Source organism: Hippoglossus hippoglossus, chromosome 16 (assembly GCF_009819705.1).
Source record: "Hippoglossus hippoglossus isolate fHipHip1 chromosome 16, fHipHip1.pri, whole genome shotgun sequence".
In the NCBI taxonomy this organism is placed as follows: Eukaryota; Metazoa; Chordata; class Actinopteri; order Pleuronectiformes; family Pleuronectidae; genus Hippoglossus; species Hippoglossus hippoglossus.
In genome coordinates this window covers 22262181-22287980 of record NC_047166.1, presented here as the reverse complement: position 1 = coordinate 22287980, position 25800 = coordinate 22262181, and the positions used below count along the sequence as shown (strand labels likewise).

The following is a 25800-nucleotide window of genomic DNA, read 5'->3' as shown; positions in this document are numbered from 1 at the left end:
AGGCCTTGACGTGGGCATGCGGCATGCTGGGATGGAGAAAAACAAGGGAGAAAGGGAAGGCAGGAGGAGAGGAGAGAAGATGGAGGAGTCAGGGCTGGCAGAGTTGACTATCAGTGGGGGTTTTGTAAGGATGAGAGGAGGGTTTGCGTCTGTTTTTATGGGATCAGATGGAGCGCTTTGATCTTGTCCCGGCATGTCAGATCCCGTCACGATCCACCGTCCCGCCCATACATATGCATACTGCCTCTAAACAGCCAGGCACCATGCAAAACACACCAAAGGAAAGAGGTAGAGGAGGGGGCGGGGGGCGGGGGGCGGGGGGGGGCGAGAGAGAGAGAGAGAGAGAGAGAGAGAGAGAGAGCCGGAGCAAATGTGCTTGTTTATGCATGTGTATGAAGCAAAGATGGAGAGACACAGAGGTCTGCCAATTTAAACCTGAAGACTTTATATCCTGCTTCCTAGACCTGAATTTAAAAGCAACAAAACAACCTCCATAAATACAGAAAATGCTGCCGAAAACCTCAGTTCAAGATTCAACAGTTTGAGAAAGCTAAATCTTAACAAGGAATTTAGGGTTTGAAAGTACACAGTAGGCATGTGGCTGTGATTTTTAATTCTATGTAATGAAGCGAAGGTGATGATGATGATTTCAATGCAGCAAAAGAATGATGGCAAGTCAAGAAAAAGACGAGGGGCTTGTAAGACGGGTCATAGTTTGGACTCGTTTCAGACCTTTCTGTTTAGTCCAAACCAAAACAACAGGTGTGAACGGAGCCTTTGTTACTTTCGGACGAACGCATCAATAGTCCTACCAAAACAGGTGGTCTCAGTCTGGATCAAACTGAACCGTGGTTAGGATTGTTTGCAGTGTAAAAACTTTCTGGGTATAGTTCGGATGTTTTGTAATTTTTCAAAAAGGCAAAATAACCTACACAAACATGATAATGCACTGCTATCCACTGTTTTCGTAAAATGAATGTATTTGGGTTAAGGACGGACCATTTTAAGAAGGCACTGAGAAATGTGATGGGCATTTTCTTTTACAAAAAGCACAAAATTAAAAATGGTAGATGTTTGCATTCATATAGAGGTTTTCTAATCTTAATGAGCACTCAAAGTGCTTTACAGAACAGCTTTTCCATTCACCCATTTACACACACATTCAGTGCATCTATGTGCAGCACTTTCTCTGTCCCACATCACTCACACACTGTCGGTACAGCCGTCAGGGGAAATTTAGGGTTCAGTGTCTCACCCAAGGATACTTTGGCAAGCTGAATGGAGGAGCCGGGGATTGAACTACCAACCTCCTGCTTGGAGGGCGACCTGCTCTATACCTCCTCAGCCACCAACGCCCCAAATGCTTGATCAGTTCATCAAGAATAAAAACATTATATTCAATGAAAACAACCATTAACTGCAACCCTATAGTCACTAATTTCCCCTGTGCATTTCCCTTAAGACACAAGTGTTGGGAGAGAGCATTGCTAACAAAGCTTTAGGGAGCTGTGATCCCAGTGTGTGGATACTTTCTCTATTGTATTTAAGTAACAAGCTCATGTACTTTTAGGTCTGATATTTAAAGCAGTTCACTATTTAAATTGTTGTCGGTTGAGTGTCCTGGTGTTAAGTTACTGCATTCTGGAAAGGCCACACCACTGTCAAATGAGAGCTGTTGTAAATTGTATGAACATAAAAACACTTAGAATACACATAGAATCACACTTGCCATTGACAGCTCCTCTGCGACAGGACTGTTTACGTCTGATCAGCTGGAGGCCACAGCGCTAATAAACATCTGTAACTGTGTGAGCAAGTTCTACGTCCAGTCATTATTTCACTGCTTTTCTTCCTCCTGCATCCCTCCATCTCCTCCCTCGCTTTACTCCTCCCTTTCCCGCCTTCCCTGCTCTTCTGATCACACAGCAAAGCGGCATGATTGACACCCTGTGCAGATTTATTCAAAGACCCAGGTGGGTCTTTCGCCTGTACGTTCACAGAGCTGCATGCTACTGTGTCTATACTGTCACTCATTACCATATCTATACTGTGGTGTGATCCTGTCATCAGTTCAGGCATATAGGGCTACTGTCAGAACATCACAGGCCACACTGGCCTTAATTGTGATATAAAATCCCTAAGGAGGAGTTACTGTACCTCTAACAGGAGGTGGAAAAAAAGGACCTGACTCATTACCACACACTCACTGTCACCCCCAAGTGGTGAGGTGCTGCTTGTTGTCTGGGACCTTGCAGAGAGTGTGCTGATAGTATAAACTGTAATCGTGTGTTCTGGACGAATTATGAGTAAGAACGTGATTAAATAGGTCAGTTTTTATGATTAAGAATCTCAATACCTTGCTCTCTAAATCTACAAATCACAAAATAAAGATGTTGTCATGAAACCAAACAGACACCCCCTGTTCCTCCTGACTGCAACTTCAGGTTTGTGCTACGCACAGAGCATTTTTAATTGACTGAATTAATTGCGTTAGCCGTTTTTAAGACAGCTCCGAATTCCTTCTCTTGGTTTCCTTGTCGTGTTGGCCGGTTGGTGTGAGAGGAAGCAATCCGCCGATGCTCTCACGCTGCAACACAAAGACAGAAAAGAGGGAGAGAGGCCGACTCTCGCCTCAAGCCAAACTGACACAAACAGACAACTTCAAAGTGAAGACTGTTGTTTATTTGGTGAAGGGAAAAGAGGGGGAGATGGGCGAGGGGGGTAAAAAGAGAGAAAATTTATCTGATATGCAACTGTCAGGAGAGCATTTTCACATGCAAAATAGCGAGTGAGTGAGAGAGATTACCTAGAGGGAGGAACATGACAGCATTCACTAGGGTCAGGATGGATCATCATCTTCAGCCCCCCTCCTCCTCCTCCTCCTCCTCCCTCATCTCTCTCTTTTTCCCTCCATCGCTCTATCTTTATCTCTCTCGTGCTCCGCTTCCCTTCCTCCTTCCTTCCGTTTTCCCCTACTCTGCCTTTCCCTCTCATCCTGTTTTCAGACTCCATCACTCTGCACTTCGACAACCCGGCAGCTTAAATCCAGACTAAATTAGCTGAATGAAGATTAAATCATTTGGCCCTGAGCTCTCCAAGATATTGGGAGGAAGACTGAGTAAGCCTTAAATGGTGTCTGACTGAGCTCGGACCTATAGAGTATGTGTCTGAGCAGAGGCTCTTCCTTCAATGGCAGTCAATTGAAACCTGATTAGAGGGGGGTTGTTGGGTAAAAAATGGGGAAAAGATTAAATTTCTGGGACAACTGTTTCCTAAGTAAGGCCGCTGGCTTCGTTATTTTTCGTTTGCGTGCACAATGTCGACCGACGACAGGCTTGTTCCACGGCTAAGATATCGAACTGAGCAACATCATCGCTCACAGTGCGCAGGAGAAATGCTTCGGAAAGCGCTGTAGTCATTGTGGGCTGTGGCTACTCACATCAGCTTTGCGGGTGGTGCTTGTTTAACATTCAAACAAATGAAGACAACCATTTCTGGCCCGATGCAGGAGATACGACAACAGCACAAACTCTGCGGCAAGAAAAAGGAGCAGAATCTCCCCGGAACCAGTCAGAGAATTATCCCAGCATAAGGGCATTTTAAAGTGAAATATCTATCGAGTTTTATCATACTGAGACCTGCAGGAGTGTGCAGCCAGCATGTCACACAAAACAACAACTAAAACCTCCATGAAGAGGCCACATGTGTCTGCAGAGTATTGTAGATGAACCTCCTCTGAGAGGACTGCTCCTGCATATGACTGCAATATAAACAATGGCACGCAACAGAGATGCTGCTGCTGATTTATGTTTACCTTCAATCCCGGGAGAAAAAGGAGGAGGAGGAGGAGGAGAGGAAAAAAAAAAAGATAATGAAATAAATAATAAAAGACCAGGCCCATCAGATAAGCTCCTGTTTATCCCGCTGTAGGGCAAATACAAATTGTCAATTTAATGAACACGGTGGACGTGATGAAAGCGGGGTGAAGGAGCCTCCTGCCTGACAAACAATCAGGAAATGTTATCTTAATATTGTTGTGCTGTTATTCAGCCCATAACTTAGGGGGTGGGGAGAGACCACGAGGAAAAGGAGGTGGCACGGAGGGGAGAGGGGAGCGAAGGGGGAGCAGGGAGTCACAAAGGCCATGTCCCTCTGTGGTGGCCCTGTTATTGCCTGTTTTATTATGAGCCATAGCTCAATAGTCCCAAACACACTTTGAAATACACAAACCTAAATGTGAGCCTGGAAAGGGTGCACACACACACACACACACACACACACACACACACACACACACACTCACACCACACACACACACACACACACACCAACTTACATGCACAGCCATTACAAGAAGTCTTTTCTGCAAGAGAATGAAACAACATGATTTTGAACAAAACCCCCAAAATGATCTATTTCACTGTGGGCATGTGTGCACTACTGTGATGTCTTTTTCTCAAAGTCAGTTAATTTAAAAGCACAGTAAGTTTTACAGATTTCAAACTATTAATCAAAACATTTCAACTGGAAAACTGCAAATCAAGAGCACCAAAAACGCTTCTTGCTCAAATTATCAGACGCTAAAAAGTACTGGAAATCTGATTTATGTGACATGGTTCGGTCAAAGGCCTTTTCTCAACCCCCCCCCCCGCCATCCTTTCACTTGCACTTTAAAAAGTGTCCAGATGCTTCAAAGCGCAAAGGTTTTTTTGTAAGTCTTGAATTTAAAGCATCGCAATCTGAGCAGCCACCAAAATTAACTATTATCTCCATATTTATATATTGCCGGCACTAAATTGCGTCCGTAAGAATTACTATCAATATGAATATCTGCAACAATAACTCAGCCGCAGTGCGGAAGACAGGATGCTCTTTATCAGGCTTCTGATAGGCCTTAAATACAGCACAAGGCAGCCATATCAGAGCTTTTTCTCTCTAATATCAGGCCGCATTAGCACCTCGTAAATCAAATTACACTCCTAGAATTTCATTAGGCTCACCTGCCAGCGCTGCTGTGCTGCAGAAATATTTATGTTTTTATGCTGCAATTGTGCGCTCTCAGGTACACAAAAGGGAAGGAAGGGGGGCGATAGGGAAAAAAATGGGTGATAAACCTAATTATCTTTTAAGAATACAGAGAAAATGTGTCATAAATTGTGGCGATCCTGAGGAGAGCTGGCGTCTCAGAAGCCTGTGGGGCTGAGAGTTGGGGGACAAGTCTGCTCCACTGTTTACCATCTTTAACCGGGGCTACACTCTCACAATCCAATTAGCGGCTTCCCCAAATTCACTCTAAACAGAAATCAAACAGGATGATGTATGACGCCGATCAGCGGATTCTCAACAACAAGTTAATCTGATAAAGTGGAGAAAAAAAAAACAACATTGCTAATAGCACAACTACTTGTTAAAACTGGATCCAAATGTTATGATAGGAGTCTGTCTTTGTTATTTAATTACCTCAAAATAATTTCACATTTCCATTTGTTTATTCGCTGTTGCTGTTGTTTGTTAGATTATATTATCTGCATCATACACATCTCTCTGGTAGCGTTTGCTGAATGTGAGCCGAGACTGGGGGCGTAGGTGGAGGTGGCCGTGGGAAGGGAACGCTAACATTCCCGCTCCGTTTTCTCTCCCATCTGGAGCGGCTGGGGTCTGGATATGGATTTTGATTAGACACAAAGGGAAATGACTGAGCCAGTGACCGTAACGACAGCCACTTAATAAAAGGTACAGTTTATACATTAAAGAGCTTCTAGTTGTAAATCATTCGGCCCTGTAACGACATGCATCCCCGTCCCAATACCAAGCCCCTAACAGGCCTCTCATATTTACTCTGTTGGTCCCAGCATCATTTTAGAATAATGAGCTATGTCCCTTATCTAATTAACAGGGGCCTGGGTTCATTTGTTTCTTTCAGCCTCTCTCCACTACCGCGCCGAATTTAGGAAGCTGGCATATTGGTTTAACTCGCAAATATTTAGCAAATTTCCTCCGTGGTATGACTGGTTTAAGTTGCAACACAGATAGTGTGGCTGTGACTTTTGTTGTATGTTTTGTGTAAATGCTGAATATTACAACTAGAGGCTGTTTATCCTGGTTTTTTGTGCGGGTGCATGTGTTTGTGTGTATACGTGGGTGTGTGTGCTTCAGTGGGCAGAAGTAAAAGACCGGGTCCATTCTCTCTCTTATTACTGGAATTGTAATTCAATGATCACCTTAGATCACACACGTGCCATAAATCAGATAGGCTTGACAGAGGATGAAAAATTGTATTAATAATGTGAAACTTATTATACAGTCCCAAATGCTCCCTTGATAAATGACATTGTTTGGGCCTGACAATGATTGCATTTAAAACATTATTTCTGTTTTGTGTGTGTGTGTGTGTGTGTGTGTGTGTGTGTGTAGGTTTGTGTATGCGTGCACACTGCAGGACATAGCAGCATTGGTTCAGGGTGGGGAAGACAGAGGTGGGGTTCCCAAGCTTCATAAAATATTCAAGATGTTTCCCACCCTTCTCTCTGGAGTCAGTGGGCAGGCGATGGCGGTGGCAGTAGGGGTATAAAATATGTGTGTGTGTATGTGTGTGTGTGTGTGTGTGTGTGTGCGTGCGTGCGGCCAGCACAAGTGAAATGGCTGGTGGCTCACCGCAGCATAAACACCCAAACTCCCAGACCACAGAAAGGAACCATGCACATCTTCAAGTCATAAAGCAGCGTGTGTACGCACACTATTATTACAGCACGTCTTTGTCAGATATTAACAAACGTGAGAAACTGCAGAAAGAAGCTGCACAGGGCTAATCATTTATGAACAAGTCAACTATTGCCTCTTCTTTTCTCCTTTTAAATAACAGATTTTAGGAGAGTTTATTTTTCTTCATAACTCAATACATACCAGAATGCTACTATTAGAAAAACAAGTCTAGACTCGGCTTGTGACAAATGCAGCAGAGACATTAAAAACTCAGAACTTTAATACAAATATTGTATCTGCAATGTTCCTTTTGTCTTACTTTACTGCGTAGTATCTAGACAAGCTGGATCAGGCAGGATTAAAACCAGTCCGGTTTGCATTCAGTAACACGGGAGACATTTGGAGACAATCCTCCAAACACAAAGGTTGCAGAGTTAGAAAAGCAGTAAAGACAAAAGGATCTGGCACGGGCCCTCTGTCTCGCCACAAGGACAAACACATTAAGTTGTAGCACATTATTTCGCTAATGCCGTCTCATTCTCAACACCTGTCTATATGGATAAAGTGCCCTTGCTCAGTGCATCGGCTGTAATGAGGGATGTTGTGTCCATGGCACAAGATTGAGCCAGCAAACCCCAACCTGTCTGCCAATACTGTTGTAAACAGTCCATCAAAACCAGCGAGAGGAAAATGTCAGCTTTAAATATGTTCTCACACACATGGTTCTTTGTGTTCAAGTAACAATCACAAGACGGGACCCTTTGGGATTTGTACGGATCCAGCTCACAAGTACTAACATCCATTACTCAGAACGATGCAAGCAAGAAACACTGAATCAATCATCATAAAAATAATAAATAAAAGTTACAATCCAATACAACATCAGTAAAGGGTACACTTGACAGCAAACTGCCTGCCTGAAAAAAAAAGCAACTGGGAAAATGTAGAGTGTGGTATTACAGGAGGGTTCAGAGCGGTGGACTCAACATTGGATGCTTCAACACATACGAATGTACTAAAACACTGCAAATAAAAAGTTTGCAGAAATACTGTGCAAGTCTCCTCAAGCAAAAGGCACCAATAAGGAAGACAAAAGCAAATGTTGCACATGTTCTAAAACAAGGTAAACTTTGCACTTTGATTGGTTGAGTAGTTGAACTACACAACCTATAACCTGCCACCCGCGTCAGCTCCAGAAAAACTGGTATCATGCAGCTCTGGGTTCAAGGAAAGTTTAATTAAGTTGGTGGATAGTTGCAGTCAGATCCCTGCACAGGGACACTGAGACCCAGACTGCTCTTTCCCCTGTGGACTCGGCTTTCCCTGTCCACGTCCTCTACTGTACTGGACGTGCGACACAACCCCAACACCCCCCCTTTAGTGATCTTATTACCCCCACCCCCCATTTTACTCTCCCTTCTCTTCTCCTCCTCCTCATTCCGGCAAATGACCATGATGGGAGGCCATTCATCTCACTCCTCTGGCCACCACGACGAAATAAATCAAGAATTTTTCCTGCAAATATAACAATATTTGTATTTGGGGTGGGGCAGACGTAATTGATGACTGCAACCGTGCTAATTAAAAACGGCAGAGGTTTCATTAATCTTGGTCATTGGAAGAAGGGATAGTGGGGTAGCTGCATTGGCTGAATGGAGGGGGGGGCAGGGCCGCCGCCTCCATCGTCCGCATCACTCAGGTGATTTGGACCATTGTCGAGTATATTAGCGTGGCGAGGTTAATGTGGAATGGCCATTAATAATCACAACAAAAGTCTATAGTACACAAAGCCAGTCTCTGTCTGTGTGTGTTTGGTCTTCTACCACGACAGAATCAAACAAGACAATGAAGTGAACAATCACATGTGTTTACTGCCATGTCCTGGCTGAAGAAGTTAATTGCTTTTCTGACTTTTCTTTGTAGAAACTCTTGTTTTTTCTTCTATCCATTGACACACAAACACACACAGAATTAATTACTACCAACTTCTTACTCTTTCTGCTTTGCCTGTGTTGTCAAGACGACCTAGAGTCACAGAGTTACTGACTCTTTGGACAAAGACAATGTCTGAGCATCAGCTTTAAGTTTCACAAACAAACGCATAATTCGAGAAAATTATCATTTAGATTGGGATTAGGAATTTGCTTGAATAAACAATGAAGTTATTGTTGTTTTTTTCATTAGTTTTAGTTAAAGTAGTAACTTAAGCTTTTACAAAAGTTATTTTCCATGTTATTTGGTTTTACCTGGATGTTGAAGAACACTATGTTTTAAGAGAAAGACGGATAGATAATACATTATAAAAATAATAGTGCTTTATTTGTTTGTTTATTTGTTTGTGAGCAGCATTAAGCAGACAGTACTACATTAATGGTTGTTAAGGGGGGGGACATGACCCAAGTAAGAAGTCATTAAACTTTGGTGCAGATCTTGATCAGGGGGCAGATCCAGGATCTTTTTTCTTTTCTTTCTTTAGCATTGCAAGTTTTTCAACCTTTTTGTAGATTTCTCAGAAAATAACCTAGTCATCTTTCTCTAATAACAAAATCACAACAATGTGGTTTATCAAGGCAGCATACGGTTTTTTAATCAATAGATTAAATAATACAAAAAATGGGGCAATCTTAAGTATTTATAACAATTTCATGACTAAATTTGGAAGCCAGAGGATTGAAATGAATTTCCATGACTCTGACCAACGCTGTAGAAAGCAGAAAGTCAAAATGATCCAACAAATGAGTCACATCTGAGCGTCTACATAAAAGAGGACACGTGAACAGACCCTAGAGTTGATAAGACAGAATCATATTGTTACTGTTGTGCCATTACAGCGCAGACAATTTACTAAGTAGCTCCTATGAACGGTGCAGATGGATTTCATCATCACATTGTAATGGCTTTTACATGTTAATTCACAACTTTAGCTTCTCCACCACGACTCAGTCACAAAATAATGGCTACCCTGCATCTGGTAGAGGCGGTGTAGGGCAGTGTATGAAGCATGAAGAGAAACGGAGAGAGAGAGAGACAAAGAGAAAGAGATAGAATTAAACAGAGAGAGGGAGAGAGTGAGGGAGAAGAGATGGGTGCGTGGGGTGGAAGCAGTAGCATATGGTGCCACGCTGCCATAAACAAGCTTTATGAAAAGACCGGGGACGTTTATTTAATCATGGAATACCTGAGGAATCGCAACGAGACACACACTTTGTCCCATTATTGTTAGCCCATAAATTTAACTGCTTTACCAGAACGATGAGGAACCTGATACAGCCACCGAAGACAACGCGCGGAAGCAGGTGAATTTATGTATGTGTGTGTTTGTAAAGTGCACTGTGTCGTAGCTACGGTAAAGGTGTGTGTGTGGGGTTACAGATGAATAGCCTTAACTGCTACACACTGGTATCTGTGTATCTGCAAACACTGGACTATACACTCTGTAAAGTGCCTGTATCTGGTAGGAAACACACAGGGAACACATATGATACAGAAGTGTCCTCTTTATATTCTTGCATTCTCTGAGCATACGTCTTTATATGTTCACCTGTCACTGCCATTCTCTAGAAAGCTTCCTCACAAATGTTATTGTTAACAATTAAAACAATTATAAGTGATTTAACCTATCAGATCATACAAAAAGCATATTAGAAATTATGTGGTGGGTCTAAAGGCCTCCTGAAGAAAGAGCAGTGGACGTTTAAATGAAGGGTGTGCACTGCACTGACGTCATTTCAAAATCACACACACGCTTACAAATGCCCAAACACAACCATGCATTATATATATATATATATAGTGCATTGTGCAGGGACATGTATAGGTGAAATATCGCCATGTTTGCCACACACACGGACATACACAACAGACTGTGCAACACACAAATGCACTTGAAAGTTCACAATTACAGTGCGAAGAGCCGCTCTCGCTAACACACACAAAAAGAATCGCAGTGCATGAGCAACGGTGTGTCGGCGAGCAGACTTCCACATAAATACACACACCCACACACAGACACACACACACAGCTCTGGGTCAGGGGGACAGCGGTAGCTCAGAGCCAGCTGTGACCTGCCGGTCCAGGTGCTCAGGAAAACCGCTGTTAACGGCCACGATTGATGATCTAATCAAACTGTCACCACAACGATCCGCTGCAGTGGGAGAGGAGGTTGGGGTGGCATGGGAGTGTGTGTGTGTGGCGGCTGGGGGGCGGAGAGCAGGTGGGAGGGGTGGGGCGTGGTATCCAGGAGGCCTTGTGCATGCTTACCGTTAGCCCAAATTGAGAGTGACAGTCTCAATAGTGAAAAGGCCTCTTCCCCCCCCCCCTCTAAGTAATGGAGGAAACAACTCCAGCGGTCTTCCGGAGGATGTCACATAATCAAGGGAGCCCCTACAACACCCACCCCCCCTACCCCAGCTATAACATCTCAGCTCAAGTAGAGTGTGGGGGGGCTGGAGAGTCTGGATGTTGAGGGATGATATGGTACAGTGCAGGACCAACGGCCCACACCGAGCTGATTATAATGAGTTCTGCATTGTTGGACGCTAAACACACACATCCACACAAAGTGCTCTCCGGAAATCAGTTCGAGCTGATGGTACGCCTCATGGACCCCCATCTTATAAAACCCTCGTCCCATGGGTTCATAAGGGACGTTGTTATTGTTGATCTGGTGATGTATTGTTCAACTATGTGCACATGAAGAGATGACAGTGCTGAAAATGAAACCTAAAATTACAGCTGCAATCCTTTTTCATTGTCTAACTGCAATCATTTCCAGTGACTCATTGTGCAGTGAACACAGGCTGTCTCTCATTTTGCTCAAGACTCCTTGTAGGCCCCTAAAGGGCCCCAAGAGCCTGCTCAGGACTGCCCACTGCATGGGCCCTGCGGTGGGGGTGGTGTGTGTGTTGTCCTACACGTGAGACAAAACACATCAAAAACAACAGAAAGCTAAAATGATGTTTAATGTACATAATCCATGGAAGTGAATGTATGAGTGAGTCTGGAGCAGGGGTCTGGTGCTCTCCAGGAAAATTAAGATTTTGGGATTTATTTCAGTCATTCATTTGACCAATAATTATAAAAAAATTAAAGAAATTTGAAATGATTTGATGGTTTTTTTCCTTAAATTCAGAAAACCTTTTTTTCCATATGTGTGATGAGATGAGATTTATAAGATTTAAAGGTTTTACCCTTATACAGTTAATTTATGATAAAGGAACTCATATTTTAATCATGTATGATCTCAGTCCTGTGAACACATATTTTGCATATTTATTTAAACATAATATTGTTTAAGAAATGTTTTATTTTTATTATGGCAAAGGTTTTTGTAATAATTTAATAACTATGTTAAACAGTTGACTTAAATGGGGGCTTTTGTTTAGGACATAGAAATTAAATAAATGGTGTTGTCAAATGTGACTGTGCAAGTATTTTATATGATCATTAATCTGAGAAATATTGAAATATATATTTATTAGTTATTTTACAACAGCCTGTATTGAGAGTCATTTAGAATACACAGGTTATATTTGTTTCAGAGACTGGCAGGTATAACTGAAAAGTAAGACACTTTAAGTAAAATACAAATGACAATCTCTTTTGAAAACATAGCTCCACAGTATATTAGCATCTCTGTGCAGCTGCATGGGAAGATATGATAATACCTCTCCAGTCCACAAATACATAAAATGAATTAAGTGTTGCTATATTTAGCTTAAAAAGAGAAAAGTTCAGGAAGTTGTCCAGCTTAATAGCAGCCTTGTTGATCGCTGCCTGTTCTGTGTGTGTGTTAATCACCTTCCCCAGGATATATCCACGACCGCCGCTTGCCAGTCCAGCTCGCATTAATTTAATCGCTGCTCAGCTAATTCATTGATTAATTGGTTCATTAGTGATGCCTGGCAACATCCATTTCTGCCATGACAGTCTGATGTTTCAATAGAGAAGAAAAACAGGCTGGCTCCAGCCCAGTTTTTCCACAGTCCCACTGTGCATAATGTCCAACCACTGTCAACAGTTAGCTGCACAATTGTGTCACTGTATAACTGCCTGGTTTTGTGCCACAGGATGTGAAATGAATATGAAGGTGAACTGTGCACATTCTCCGTTCTTGTCTGCTTGAGTAATGTCACTTGGGCTTCAGCGGTGGGTGACATCATTCTTAGGGAAAGAAAAACTTCAAAAAGCTGGAGGGTCTGTTGGAGCTGCACTGCCGAGATGAGGTAGATGCTGTTATAGGAAGACAAACCACTGCTGCAGATTTATTCCACAAGTCAAGGTCATGTTCCTCTGACATGACGAGTGGTTTCCAACTCTGGGACGAGCTGTCAGCTGCTAACTAACATTATTATTAGTAATAGGAGCCAATAGGACCTCGCTGCACCCTGCACCAGGAAGCCTGATGTTAAAGTGACCGACAACAATGCATAGCCCGGACAGCTGATGTGACATCACTGGTGAATTGAGATGGCCATAAAGTAGCTTGGATGTACGGTACGTGACCTTTGACCTCTCTACTCCAAGACACAGGCCCAGATTTATAATTGTAATTTTGCCACAGTTGTGGCTCCCAAGCAGTGGTGGTCCTGTGATTTAACTAATCATGAGCAAGACCGCAAGGGTGGAGATTTTAGAATAAAGTGTGTCAGCTTTTCAGAGAACCAACATCCTTTGCTCACTCCGCCCTATCCACACACACACACAATTCTGCACCATATGCCCATGACAAGTGCATAAAAATTGTTCCCAAGCGATAGCACAGGCCAACCCATAAAAACTTAATGCACCTAATTTTCCAGTAATCAAACTTTTATAGACTGCGATGGCTTTTAAACTAACAAATTTTAATTATCGCTTAATTTTAACAGCAATATTAACGCGATCCCTCATTCTGTGAGTGTTCGTTCTCCATGAAATATTGAATAGGGTAAACAGTGAGGCGCTGTCCGCTGGCTCCTGTTCAAACATGCAGCCAGCAAACACAAAGGTGAGCTAGGGGTCGCTGAGGCCTTGCTGGTACCAACACCAGGTTCTACCCGTGCTGCACCGGGGGCCTCTGGGAAATGGAGCTCCTCGAGTGCAAAAAGCGCACAAAATCAGTGTGCTGATGTTGCACTGAGACTACAACACAGCATTGATCACTGGTGTGTGTTGGTCAGCGGTTATAACGTGATCCTGCCTCAGTGCCAAACAGACAGTTTCTCTTTACATTGCTGCAGTAAGTTTGATTTGACTGCTGCCCTTGGGTGGCTGAAAACGAGACCTTACCACCCAACACCAAGCTAGAGAGACAAAGTGCTGACACAGGCAGATAAGGGAAGGAAGAAAGAGAAAGATTAAAGAGTAGATTCATTATCAATAATTAAGGGAAAGGATTTATTTTAATGAATTAGGGGTTGTCTTTATCTACTCTTTATCTCCCTATCGCCCTGCTAACTCTATTTCTCTCTCTCTCTCTCTCTCTCTCTCACACACACACACACACACACACACACACACACACACACACACACACACACACACACACACACACACACACACACACACACACACACACACACACACACAATTTGTGTGACTTGACCCCTGCCTGCTCCTTGTGGTCCATATTGCCACCATGCTGGCTCCAGGCAGGGCTCTTCCGCTCCTGCTCTCCGCGTCCAGCCTGGACGGTCCCGGCCCTTGGTGCTGGGGCAATATGGCCGCGCTGCACGGCATGCTGGGTCGCGGCAGCAAGCCCAGAGCCAGGCGCTGCAGAGCCAGATGCCCGCTCAGCCGAGCTCAGCCCCTGGCAATGTGGAGCGAGCGACCACAGCAACGTACAAATCAATTCTGTTGTGTGAACATGCCCAAATAGTGCGCCGTGTTTTGTAAGCGTGGATGACGGAGATATTAGTTAACTGCACAAAATCTTGACAACACTGACAATGAATAAAAATATGAAAACATTTCTAGAAGAATAAAGCTAGTAAACATTTAGATAAACTCAAGGTACCTATGATGGCAGTTTCAATCTAAAGCGAGCATCTTCTCTCAAAGACTGATAATACTCTGGACTCTTCTTGCTGCAGTCATGTAATAACTAATGCTGTGAATATCCCTGTCTTCATTTTGTGAGTCATCACACCTGCGCTGCATGCATCATGCTGGCTATTTCTGGATCGGCGCTCATGCCTCTTCACCTGGTTTTCTGTTTTCTTCTGAGGGATTTTAACACCCGCTTACTTGGCTCAGACATACAGTAATGTTGTATTTTAAAATACGACTTAAAAACCGTGAGCAGACTTTCGCAATTAGACATCTCCCAAACACTGAAAACATTCTCCCCAGCTGCTTGTATCACGCTTTCCCTCCTCCGACTTTAAACAAATATATCTTTCTTCTGGCTTGTCAGCACTCCTGTTTCAAGAGTGATGAGTGTATTAGTTCAAGGAGTTTATTATTACAAGCGTGAAAATGGCAGGCGTTTTAACAATTACCTATGAAAACAGGTGTGTGAGACAGTTCAGTTGTCTTTTGGCGCCCTGTTTTTAAAGAACTAATTACAAGCAATTGAGGCAAGGTCGCTGCTGTCAATCACGCGCCTGAGCCACTCCCTTGTAGCTGAAGTGTTGGTTTAGGTGACTGTAGGCTCTGTGTGCCTTCACGCCACACAGCATCAATACATCTCACACACACAGACACACACAGACACACGCAGACAGACACACGCACACACCAAGGTTATAATACTAAAAGACATGGATTAAAGTCGTGAGATAAAAACTAAATTGGGGAAACATCTGAAATCTTTTTAGATGATGGAAAAGGTATAAAGAGAGCATTTTTCTTCTAACCTTGACACACTCACGCAATAATTTTAGAGACGAGGCAGTCATATTGGAAAAGTGTTACTCAAAAGCAGCGACACACAATTTATTCCATGTTCTCCTCAGGGGCACATGCTGTACTTGTTAACGCCACACTCGGTCACATCCTTTCTTTGTTTTATAATCAAGATAACGCCATCGTTCTCCTGAGAGTGAGCAGCTTTCATGTTCAACAATCAATCAACATCAATAAAATTAAACTAGTGGGAATACTTTTTACAGATTCTGGAGACTTTACTACCATTTTTCCCGCTAGGTGTGCTCAGACCCTGCATCCATTAACGGAATAATAGAGATTATATATTCAGATGAAAATGCACCAAGGAACAGCAACGATTCAACTTGGTGTTATTACAAGTGGGTGACAACAAAAGTAACAACTTCTTGTTATCAGTCTGGGCTGTAATGCAAAATGTTACAATAAAAAGCATTTTGAGATCACTACAATCCATTACAGTGAGACAGCACACACAAGCAGGTTTATAGTGTAAATGTGTGAGGACAAGAGGTCCTCGCAAGTACACATCTACAACAAAGCGCACACACACACACACACGCAGGCAGACAAAAGGACAAAAAGCCCTCATCTCCGCTCAGTGCCTGCAGTGAGGAGTGGTGGTGTGACTGAGACAAAGACCCAGTTGTGTCACTTTACAACAGTCTCTCCCTCTCTCTCTTTCTCCCTTATTCTCCCCTTCTCTCTCTCTCTCTCTCTCACCCAGAACCTGTCAGATAGTTGGAGTCTGTCATCACACCCATCCTCCCCCTCCGACTCCTCTTCCTCCTCTTCCCCCGCTGGGGTTAGAGCGATACATTGAGGCTAATATTAGCCTTTTATTTAAAGTCAGCTCTGACCAGTGTCGGCCATCGCGTCCCACTAAAACCATTAATGGGAAGGGATTCAAATGAGACACTGAATAAAAATAAAAAGCTATGGACTAAAGATGTTTTCTTTCATATGAAAATACTTAAATACATGATGTGTTTTTAACATGGTCTTCCTGTGATTTCTGAGGGTTTCCTTTAACAATAAAAAACAAACAGTGTAAGCTCAGAGTTGACTCAATATGACAAGAAAATGTCTGGGTTTGTGACCAAAGGGAAGTGCTGCATTTAACTTCAGTTGCCACAGTGTGTGTTTGTGTGTACACTGTTATGTTTACCATACTTGTCACTTCTTTACTTTAATGTTTCAAATATGAATAGTCCGCCCTTTGGCTAAGTCACTGCATGCAATGAAGCTTCCTGCTGCCCTTAACTACTTTAGAAAGGTCAAATGGGGGCAGATTCCCCCAGATTTAAGCCAATCAACTAAAATAGAATAGTTGCACCAAACATTATCAGCACTATCAGCCTTTTGAAGCTAATATGGGTGGGATTTCGTCCTCCACACAGATACCCACCCGAAATGACTTGGCATTTGAGGCCCCAGATGGATTTGGATAAATGGAGCCTGGTGTTACCTACGGGAAGTCAGGTTTCTTCCTCCTGCTCTCTTCCTTTGACTAACAGATCTCCCCAGCGTTCTAAAAATACCAGGTGAACAGGGCCGTAGAGATGGTGATGAAACTGCCTCTCTGACACTGTCCCACTGCAATCCATCTCTCCACCGCCTGCCAGCCAGCATATGTTTGCAATTGGCTCCCCCCAACAGCCCCCGTCGCCTCTCAACCACCCCCACTGGTCCCTAGTTGCTGGTTCAGATACCCCCCCTTTACACAGAAACACGCACACACATGCGCACACATGCGCACACATTCACACGTTTGGACATCCTTTCCCTCCCTCTCTTTCTCCCACAGCCATCATCCAAGTCTCCAGTTCTGGGCTTTCAAAACCAGTGCAGTTATCAATCATTGAGCCAGCACTGTCATGTCCGACCAAACCTCTCATACACACACTTCCTCTCTTTTTCCATTCCTCCCTTTTTTCATCTCTCCTCTCTGCCTATCTCTTTGTCATCCATCCTCGCTCTCTCTCTCTTTCCCCTCCTTCTCCTCCTTCCGCCCTCCGTCCTCTGCCTCCTCTCTTACACTTGCCCAAATTTGTTCCACTTAATAAGCCCTCCCCACTGACCTTGTGCTAATTAAGCTGCACTGTGTTGGAAATATGATGGTTAATTAATGATGAGATAAATTCTGTCTGCAGGACTGTCAGAAAAATGATGACACCGTGTTTTACAGGTTTAAATAGAACAAACCTTGTGGCCGTCCTCCCTCTAAGAGGGTGTGTGTGTGTGCATGCTTCTGCATGTGCGTGTGTGTGTAGGTGCATGTTTAAATGTGCAGAAATTAGTCGGGGGGAAAAAAGAAAGACAAAAACATGGATGAAAGAATGAGCTTTTGATGGTTGTTTGCAACAGTGTGAATATACAGTTTGTGTGTTCATGTGCATAAACGTAACTGTATGCAACTGTACGTGTGTGTGTTTGTGTGAGTGTGTGTAATGATCTAATGTGGCATAAAGGCTGAGCGGAGCGGAGTGAATGAACACACACTGAGCTCAACACTATCAGGTAACACACAGACCTTACAGCTCCATTCATGCCCAGTGTGCTTATATGTGAATGTGTGTGTGTGTGTGTGTGTGTGTGTGTGTGTGTGTGTGTGTGTGTGTGTGTGTGTGTGTGTGTGTGTGTGTGTGTGTGTGTGTTCTGTATGACCTTGAGTGTGTTGCCACGTTCAGTTACAAAAGCCAAGAGCACAAAGGGGCTTTGAGAGTGTGATGCTGTAACATATGGAAAATTTAACTGAATATTCAATTAAATCCAAGTGTCGTCATAGTCATCGTCAAAAATGTCACGTTTTGGGGATGATGAGGCAGCAGCTGCGGCCCACAGTTTAGAGAAGTGGGGCCTGGGACCAAATCCCTGTCCCCACCCTCAACATTCAGTGCCACTGAGCAAGGAAACAAACCCATCACTTCCCATTATTATTGTCCCTCTAACGTGATTAAAAAAGGGTGATCGCACATTTGAAGCCATGGTTCCCACACAATGAAATACCCTTCCTATTGTCTCTGTGGACACCCTCCAAAAATAACTGGCCTTTCCCAACTGTTTTTGAATGCGTGCAAATGCTTTGTCTGATTATTTGATTGTTTAATTTTAACAACTGTCCTTTTGTGAAGCACTTTGTGACTTGTTTTGTGAAAGGTGCAACATTAAATAAACTTTACTTACTTACATTGTTCACTGCTCACAGATTTACTGTAAATGTAAAATACTCTGACAATAAAGGATTCCTCTTCTAACTTGTTTCGACTAAAAACTGGTGCTTTTACTGTTTTAGTTCAAAAACATTTTACCAGATGAGATTGGAGTGTTTTCAAACTTCCACATTTATGGTGGCTGCTAGGCGACGTCAACATGTTTGGGTGGATCATGATCAGTAATCTTTTCCTCTGTCAGATGAAGTTTATCTGTCTGAATGTGACATTTATTCAGTCACAAAACAATCAAATGAACTTAGGTATAAGACAAGTTTTCATCAGTGTAGTTGTACAGCTCTTGCCTAACCATCACCAGCTTAGTTATAAGCAACAAACTTGTAATTCACCATTTCATGCATTGTAATCATATGAGATACAAAAACATCTGAAACACATGACAAAGTGAAAATGGAAATAGAAACAGGAAGCATTTGCAGAGTGTAGCCAGCAAGGGATCAGAGGAACACTGAAGGCAGACACTGGTCTTTAGCAGTCCCTGGGTAGCATTGTCAGCATGCCGCTAAGATGCAAACATAAGGATTTAATAGAGAAGAGGGGAAATGTGTAATTGTTTTCATGGAGCAGAGGCTAGTGGATTTAACTTTGTGTTTTTTCTTGTCTGAGGAGCTAAAACAGTCGTTTATCGTGATGTGCAGGTGAAAACACATTGAGCCGTATTAAAACCATGCAAACTAACATTGAACACATTTTAATCAGTGTGAGACATATTCTGCAGGATTTCCATGGGCATACTGTATTTCTAGAAAATGTAGATGTTAAATCCTTCACATAGATCACAGTGTTTCTACTGTGCCACATGCAGCTGTAGTGATGGAAGCTTCCACCTCACACCAGGATTTGTCTGTTGGCCTGTTGACACTACTTTTTTTCTTTATTAGTAATCACAATTTTTTGAGTTTCTCTCAATCTTAATTGTTGTCCTTTTTTAAAACTTTTTTCTAACTTTAAAGTTTTTATCAACTGTTAACAGGAGAGATATTTACTCATTCAAAGAGGGAAATGTAATCTTTACTACAGCACAAAAGCCAAAACAGTCAGTCAGACTAATGGTAAACTACAGAGGACGTTGGTTGCACTGGTTGGCTAACAGATCAGAACATGCAGTATGTAGCTGTGAGTATCAATTATAATGTTGCCTAAGAGTTGTATGGAGCTGTGTCAGCTGTCCCTGGATAAATAAAGGTTACAATAACAGAAATGTGGATGAAACAGAGGCTCTAAGCATTTGAGGATATGAGGATTTGTTTCCATCTAATCCAGATGAACAGCTGACAGTAGGAATTTAGCTGATAATGTCTGCGAGATGGAGAGGCATCTGGTCGGGACCGCTTTCTTCAATATCTGAAGCCACTTGTCATATTTAATACCACATGTTGTCAAAAGTATCAATTTGGTTGCGGAGTAATGAAAAAGCGGGTCTGTTTCTATTTTAGAGGCTAGCTTGACAGATTGAGAGGTGTTTAACGTCTCGTTTTGGCTTGTCAGGGTAGGAGGGAGGGGGGTGGGGGGGCTTCACAACTTCATCTCCTCATCTTTCCTTTTCACACGCGAATATACACATACACAAGCACTGACAGCAGGGCTCTGCCTCTGATAGACAGGGCCAAGCGGGAGACATTACACATACACAGAAACACACGCGCTCACATGCGCAGACAAAAATGGTAAAAGAAACATCATTCATCCTTAATTCAAGAGGGAGAGCCGAAAGTAAGATGAGGGAGGGAGCCAGATAAAGTTTGACAGAAAAAAGGGATGCAAGCAAGCGAGCGAGACAGACAGAATGAGTGAAAGCCATTTAACTCATTAGGGAAAGGGAGGATCTAGAGTTATATATAACTTGAAATTTAACTGTGAGGACTTTTTTTTTTTTTGCTTTAAAAGCTTGCAGACCTCCATAGGGGTTATAGGAGTCAAATCATCTTCCAAAATCCTGAATTAATTGCCCGCTGTATCTCTCAATTTAGTCTCCTGAAATAAAAATGCTGAGATACTTGACAGTCAGGATCCAGGATAGGGCAACAGATCTGAATCTAATTCTCCCTTTCATATATGTAAGTGTGCTAGAAATAATTTCACTGACAAGATTTACTGAGTAGAAGTCAGACACATGCTCGTCCTTGGCTCTCTCTTTGGTATGGCCTGCAAATATTAACAATCATATATATTCTACCAAAGTTAAAAAAACATCAGAAAAGCAGATTATGATATGCAGAGCGCTGTGTGTCACATTTACCTCTCTTTAGGCTGCCCGACTCCATGCTTTCCAAGTAGGTGTGTGCTGAGGTGTTTCTTCATCACAAAGGCCCATCTACAAAACACACACAAAAGAAAAGAGTTGACCAAAGAGCACTTTCAAACTTTGCAATGCTGATTAAACTCTACAGCCATTTTCAGCCATGAACTCTGGAAGATTGGACTTTGCCTTTCACATATAAAGAATGCAAAGGGCAGATTGTATGGTCAGATGTGTTCACAACAACAGAAAGCGTTCTGGCGAGGGGTGGCGCAGCAGACAGGAGGCGGGACATTACGTATGAAGTCCGCTGCAGAATTCAGATGTTGGTTTATAGCACATCAACATCAGCATCGGCCTGTATCACCCAAAACTCTCGAATCTTGCCTTTCCAAGTTGACATGTTCATTTGTGTATTCTACGTGAATAGCTCTACTTTTTGATTGTGAAATGTTTGCAATATTTTTGTGCTTTTTTTGTTGGGTTCTGTTGTGTGTTAGAAACATCATCAAAACTCCCACTCGCTTGCTGTAAATTCCTCAGACATAATCCTGCTGTTTTCTCACATGGGCTCCGTCAGACATAGGAGGGCTGGCAGGTGAAACTCTGGAGAATATCTGGAGTCTCTGACCCGGACATTTGCATTCTCACACACAGCCCCACCTGATCATTTCAGATGATTATCAGGAGTTTGGTGCATGTCTGAAAGGACCTAACGAGTGATCTATCATAAATAAATAATAAATATATGTAAGAAAACCCTTTTGTTTCAAAAGAGAACGATAGATGCTGGTAGATAATCTCTGCAATAGTGTGTATTTAAATACACAAAACAGAGTACCTCAAGTAAAAGTGAAGCTCGTCATTGTTTCCAGCAATGAGCTGTAAAACAGAAAGATGTGGTGTCTTTGGTGTTTCACCTTAATCAAATGTAGCATCTGTTGCTTGTCTTCTATTTTCTTCTATTTTCCAACAATAACATAAGAACACAAATCCATCCTTTTCTCACATTCCTTGACCTGAATTGAGTTTTCAGGGCAGCAAATGTAAGCTGCCAAAAACAGGGATCTGGAGGAATAACTATTGTTCTGTTAATCGATGACAGACCTGCAAAGCAGACAGATTTTACACAGAAACTTTTTTATACCACAAGAGTGTAAAGTGGAGAGTGTGTGTGTGTGTGTTTTCTTTGTGTAACTAGCACCTTTTTGGTCAGACAGCAGAGGGAGAATCAGAGGGTGCCACATGTAGTACATCAATGTGTCACACAAATATGTGCAAGGATTCACATGCACACGGATCTACAGTACATGTGGCTGCACGCACACACAGTCAAAAATACCAGGTTACCATCGCTCCACAGTGACCACAGTGTCCTGACTTTGTTGAGGGCCTTGAGTTTACCGTGTCTCCTAAACAGCATATGAAAACATAATGAACGGATGACAAGAATAACTACTCCGACATCCAAGCTGCTTCACCAGTGTTTTCATCCCCTGGCCTTTTCATTTAGCACCCATCACTTCCCATTATTGTGCAACTGAGGGACAATGACCACATCTGAGAGCTGAGGATGGAGCTACATGAAAGAGGCTGAGGGAGTTGAACCGACAGTCATGTGGTTGGCACTGTCGCTGCACACACCCGGGTCCTCCTCTCCTCCATGATTCTACGACCATTTCTTCTTTTCCTTTCTCGTTTCCTTTTCCCGTCTGGAGCATTATTCAGTTTTTTTCTCTGGCGAGCCTGTCTGTGCCTTCCTGCAGCTTAACTTCTAACTTTAAAAGTCAGTCTATCATGAAGCAAAAGCATAATTATTTCACCATTTATGTCGCTATGTCAACTATCTTCCTCAACCCCCCTGCCAACGTCTGGACACACACACACACACACACACACACACACACACAGACACACAGACACACACAGACACACACACACACGGCTGTGTCCTCCATCCCATCATGGCCCCAGAGTCCCGTCCGTCATCGAGGCCCCTGAGGCCGACGCTAACTAACACCACCATATAAATATTCAAACGTTCCACTGTTTTGCCTCGTTATCATCACTCTGCATTTTCTCAGTCCTCTCTAACTCAATCCATCCACCCGTCCAGAATGTTGCCTCGGAGTTAAACTGGGAGCGAGCGATGACTAAATATTGTACACTCCAATCAGGCAGACTGGCAAGATCAAAAATGCTGAGCTTCCCCGGCCCACTGGAAGTGCCTCTGACTGACGGCATCATCTATAAATAAACAAACAGCATAATTAAGATATTTCTGAGAAGGGTAAAGGAATGAATCAATATATTTGAGAGAAAAGCCCAGCCTTGGAACACTTCACGCGTGCTTGTTTAAGTCGTCGTGTTTAGACGTGGGGAAAAAAAGAGCTTGCAAACATTTCTGTTAATTATGTATTACAGCTGTCCTTCATAAACCTAATTACAGAGCGCTGAAAGGCAACAGGGGCAATTTGCATATGTGCATGAAAGACAAGACATATGCAAAATATGATTTTAATTAGCTTTCTTTGATAGTAAGGGGTACAAATCAAACTGGCATGTTGTGAGATTCTCATCTCGCCGATTTTTTTCACTGGATTATTCTCAGAGTGGCATGGGTGGAAGATAGGAAATGCCCTGTGGAGCCACCTGGCACAGTCTGCACACACACACACACACACACACACACACACACACACACACACACACACACACACACACACACACACACACACACACACACACACACACACACACACACACACACACACACACACACACACACACGCACACATGTTCATAGAAATGTACAACAACACTCACAACCCCAAATAACTGCACACAAAAGGGTAATGTTAACACATACACAAGTAGCATTTTGTCATGTGATGATCTGATACACAGAAAACTACTATTTCTGATAATGTTGAGACAGAATGCAGGTGGCACACACACACACAGCTCATACCATAACAATCTGTACTCACAAAACACCTACAGTCCCCTATCACTCAAGTGTACATGCACACACACACACACACACACACACACACACACACACACACACACACACACACACACACACACACACACACACACACGCACAGAGATCCCATATCTAAATGTTAAAGGGGCAAATCCATTTGTTTAAGGCAGTGTGTAATCAGCCCCCTGCCCTTGGTGTGTGTGCATCCTCTGCCATCCAGGTCAAGGCCTCAGCTTGTCGTCCTGCTGCCTTGGGCTGCATCATCAGCCAGAACCATCAGCCTTGATGGTTATTGTAACAAAGGGATACTTTAACATGCCATTCATCCATATCAATTCACTTCCCCCCCATGAATTGAACTAATAAGGCTGTGCCTCTGCCCTCCAGGGAGGCTCATAATATCCATTGCAGATATGGAAAAAAAAAAAAGAAAAAGAAAAAGAACGACGGCGGCTCTGGTGTTTCACGTTCGACTTTCCCTTCAGACTAATCGGCGCGCCACAGCTCGTTAGGTCCGTGACGTGCCGGAGCTTTACCGATAAGCAGGGGAGACACGGCTCAATTACCCACAGTTACAATCTTTCTCTCTCTCTTCCCTCCCGCTGCCTGACGATGAAGAGATAACATGTCAATATTTGATACAAACAACTTCATTTGCCTAATGGTGTTCCTGGATAGGCCCATCCACAGGTCCAGAAGGGATGGGAGATCTAAGAAAAAGCCTGGAGCACCACTCAGCTTAGATGTACCGTAGCCCGGCACCAACCCCCAAATATCACACATACCCGTTCTAGAAAGCTGTGCACAACAAGGCATGCTGGGATGGAGCCAGGTCAGATATGACACACTTTTTCTTGAGTTACTTTAAGCTGTTTTTTTTCCAGGTTTTGACAGCTACCCTTGAAAGGTTAAAGAGGACAAATGTACTGTAGTCTTTCGCTTGATTCTGACATCTCTGCACTCGCACTGCTGCCTTAAAAACGCCATAGCAGATGGCATCAGGTAAAAGACTGGCATGGCAAATGCCGAAGACAACAAAAGATGTCCATGGACACAATAACTCATCAGTTTGTCATTTCACCTCTAGAAGTGTGTTACTAAAATTAAAAATAGTTCCCCTTACATTACAATGACCAGCTAATCTGGCAAATTGTTGGTGCACGTACGCTGCAGAAGGCAAAAGTTAGGGGTCAATTGTTAATTTTCCCTTTGAAACCAATTGAACATCTAGTTTGCTGCCTGCTGTGTGCCACCGCAACGTAAACACATCATAGAATAAGCCATGTGGTGAAAAATGAAGCTGAAGCAGGACAAACTCCTGTATTGTAAATGGTTAAAAGGCAACAGAAAAGCCATTACGGGAGAGCTACCAGATGTAGGAACCACTCAACCCTCGCCAGGCGAAGCAGCCGAAACCTTGGGAAGTAGAGAGGTTCCGTGGGGGAAAGATGAAAAGCGAGGTGCATGGGGATGGGCTCTGAAGTTATGGGACTATTGCTGCAGCTCTTTTTGAGTAGACACACACACATACACGCACACACTCTCTGCAGTGGTCTGCTGGGCCCCAGAGAAATGAGTGTGTGCGGGCTCATCCAGCCTCCTGTGCCAGTCCTAATGATGGCCTCCACCTGCTGCTTTAATGTCACAGCTGGATCGCCCTCCATCCCTCACTGACTCTGACTGCCATCAGCAGCAGGTAGCTCCCCCCGCACACTCCTCCCTCCATCTCCTCTGCCATCTCAGCTTCCTCCATCTACCCTCACTTCCATCT

At 43.2% G+C, this 25800-nt stretch overlaps 1 protein-coding gene across 1 annotated transcript in view; it reads right to left on the bottom strand.

The window, feature by feature from the left end:
- Positions 1-25800, bottom strand: part of znf407 (zinc finger protein 407) — a 150054-nt gene that overhangs the window by 63462 nt on the left and 60792 nt on the right. Inside the window, exon 5 of the mRNA XM_034611392.1 lies at positions 21041-21115. Within this exon, the coding sequence (XP_034467283.1) occupies positions 21041-21115 (75 nt within the window). The remainder of the gene's footprint in view (positions 1-21040; positions 21116-25800) is intronic.